Source organism: Penaeus japonicus, unplaced genomic scaffold (assembly GCF_977035675.1).
Source record: "Penaeus japonicus unplaced genomic scaffold, GWHDUDI00000001_assembly GWHDUDI00000027, whole genome shotgun sequence".
In the NCBI taxonomy this organism is placed as follows: domain Eukaryota; kingdom Metazoa; phylum Arthropoda; class Malacostraca; order Decapoda; family Penaeidae; genus Penaeus; species Penaeus japonicus.
The window spans coordinates 19832582-19835081 of record NW_028234429.1 but is presented as its reverse complement, the minus strand read 5'-3'; the positions used below and the strand labels follow the sequence as shown (position 1 = coordinate 19835081).

The 2500-nt window shown below is 46.8% G+C and overlaps 2 protein-coding genes across 2 annotated transcripts in view; both read right to left on the bottom strand.

Moving 5' to 3' along the window:
• LOC122248852 (uncharacterized) overlaps positions 1-1938 on the bottom strand; it is a 3805-nt gene extending 1867 nt beyond the window's left edge. The window contains exons 1-2 of the mRNA XM_086553034.1: positions 628-1938; positions 1-341 (exon numbers count right to left, since the gene is read on the bottom strand). The exon at positions 1-341 is cut by the window's left edge and continues 1299 nt beyond it. Coding sequence (XP_086409160.1) covers positions 1-341; positions 628-1938 — 1652 coding nt within the window. The remainder of the gene's footprint in view (positions 342-627) is intronic.
• A 107-nt stretch (positions 1939-2045) lies between these two features.
• LOC147468616 (uncharacterized) overlaps positions 2046-2500 on the bottom strand; it is a 1574-nt gene continuing 1119 nt past the window's right edge. Inside the window, exon 1 of the mRNA XM_086553033.1 lies at positions 2046-2500. This exon is cut by the window's right edge and continues 1119 nt beyond it. Within this exon, the coding sequence (XP_086409159.1) occupies positions 2046-2500 (455 nt within the window).

Here is a 2500-nt window from a genome sequence, read left to right as displayed (position 1 = left end):
CTTTCCATATCCTGGATCTCTTGTTTAACTGCATCTACTAATCGCATAGGTATGGGATAAGGTTTCTGCTTTATAACTTTGGAGCTAGTAAGTTCTATAGTGTGATGATTAACCTTTGCAACTTTTGGCTTGTCTGAGAATATGTCACTGAAACGTTTCAACAAGCTTTTTACCTGCTTTTGTTGTTCAGACTTTAGAGTTTCACTCACGTCCACATCGTCGCAGGTCTCAGTTTGACATGCCTGTGCAGTGGTGGGTCCATCGTCAAAGTCACTTTCTGCAATCACTGCAGTGGCACATATGGATGCTGCTGAGTATGTACTGCCAAGACTCGAAATTTTCTGTGAAAAGAAAGCTTTAACATATGCTAGATATAGCTGTTGTTGAAGAGACCACCTGCTCGTCATGTCTCTCTCGCCATAGGACGCACATCCGATGCCAGCTGTAAAGTATTCCTTTAACATATTGATGTGGAATCTTTTTGTGTTGATTCCCCACCTGTACTACATAATTATGATCAGATATTCTATCTACGATATCATAAGGACCTTTCCACTGTGCCAACAACTTGTTGTGAGAAGTGGGCAAGAGAAGAAGGCACTTATCACCTACTTTGAACTGACGTACCTTTGTTTTCTTGTCGTAATAAGCCTTCTGCACTTCCTGTGCTTTCAACAGTTCTTGCTTGGCTAATTCACAGGTAGACTGGAGACGATTGGCCAGATCAATGACGTAGGTATATGTTGACTTGACCTCTGCGTCCTCTGCATTGTCGTCCCATAGCTCCCGCAAAATTTGAAGGGGTCCTCGCACAGCTCTTCCATACACAAGTTCGAAGGGTGAGAACTTTAAAGAACTTTGCGGAACTTCTCTATACGCGAACAGTAGCGGTGCAATATAGCGTGGCCATTCTTTCGGCTGCTCTGCTGCCATCCTCCTGAGCATTCTCTTCAGCGTGCCATTGAATCTTTCACAGAGACCATTACACATCGGATGATATGGAGTCGTTCTTAGTCCCTTTATCGACAACAAACGAAGCACTTCTTCCATCATCGCAGAGGTGAACTGTGTCCCTCTGTCACTCAATACTTTTCTGGGAATACCGATCCTACAGAAGATTTCCACCATGGCTTCGGCGACGGTAACAGCATCTATATTCTTGAGTGGCACTGCTTCTGGCCATCTCGTACTGAAATCCACGAGCGTGAGGATGTACTTGGATCCATCACTCGCCCTCGGGTGGATTGGTCCGACGATGTCCACGGCGACTCTCTCGAAAGACTCGGAGATCAGCGGCATAGGCTTCAGTGGTGCAGGTTTCACGCGTCCGCGGTCACTAGTCTTTTGGCAAATATCACATGAGCGAACTAACCTGGCAATCTCCTGACCCATGCCAGGCCAAAAGAATTCCGTTTGAATGCGGTCAAGCGTTTTCTTCTGACCCATGTGACCTCCGAGAGCAGAATGGTGACCCAGCCGGAAAACAGCAAGACGATACCTCGCAGGAACGACGAACTGAAGACGCTCCTCTCCATGTTGCGTCAGAACCCTCCGGTAGATCCTCTTGTTTTTCACAATAAAACACGATTCTTCCCCATGTGACATACTTAGTGACTTCTCCGTCAACTTCCTTCGCACCGATTCTAACGAGGGATCATTCTCTTGCTCCTGTACAATATCTTGGCAATTTACCAGATCACTTACCGACGTCAGAGGAGTAAGTTCTTCTTTCATTTTCACCATGCCTCTTGTAACAGCCGCAGCACCAGTTTGCGTTGCAGCATCAGCAGCACAACTATTCCTCACCCCTTTGATGTTTCCGATGACGACATCGAAGATCGGGTTGACCATCACGGCTGCTGTAACTCGCCCTGTAAAGAACGGACTCTCTACGTGTATGGTTGCCTCTGGGACATTAACCAGAGATCCATCAATCATTTTAACATTAATTCTCCTCCCGGTATATTGTTGTGGTAGGACATGACTTTGTTTAATAACACACCCCGACGAACCGTTGTCTCGGAGAACACTTACCCGAACACCACCTACTGACCCTGACTGAACGAGGAGAGAGTTCTGCTTCGCATGATCTGTAGAGGTGGCAGATATATGTTGTGTACCCGGGATATGTCTTTAACTTCTGACTTCTCGGGAAAATAGGGCGGTTCATCTTCCTCACTCATACGGGCGGCCGCACCTTTCTGTCTGTGACCTTGAGTCTCCTGATTCACCGCTCGCCACGGATGTTTGTGCCGTTGCTGGGGTGGTATATTCGGCTGTGCTTTCGTCTGCAAATACTGATTCTTGTGATTAAGGGTAGGTTGAAACTTCTGTTGCTGCTGCAAAGGTATTTCTTGCCTTTCTTTCTGTTGCTGGCCGATTGAAGAGGCCGGCTTTTTCCACTGCTTACGAGTGTGATACCCATATGCAGAAAAGTGGGCATCTGCCTTCTCAGCCATCTGCTCTGCTGTCTTGATCTGGTGAATCTTGAACTGTGCCA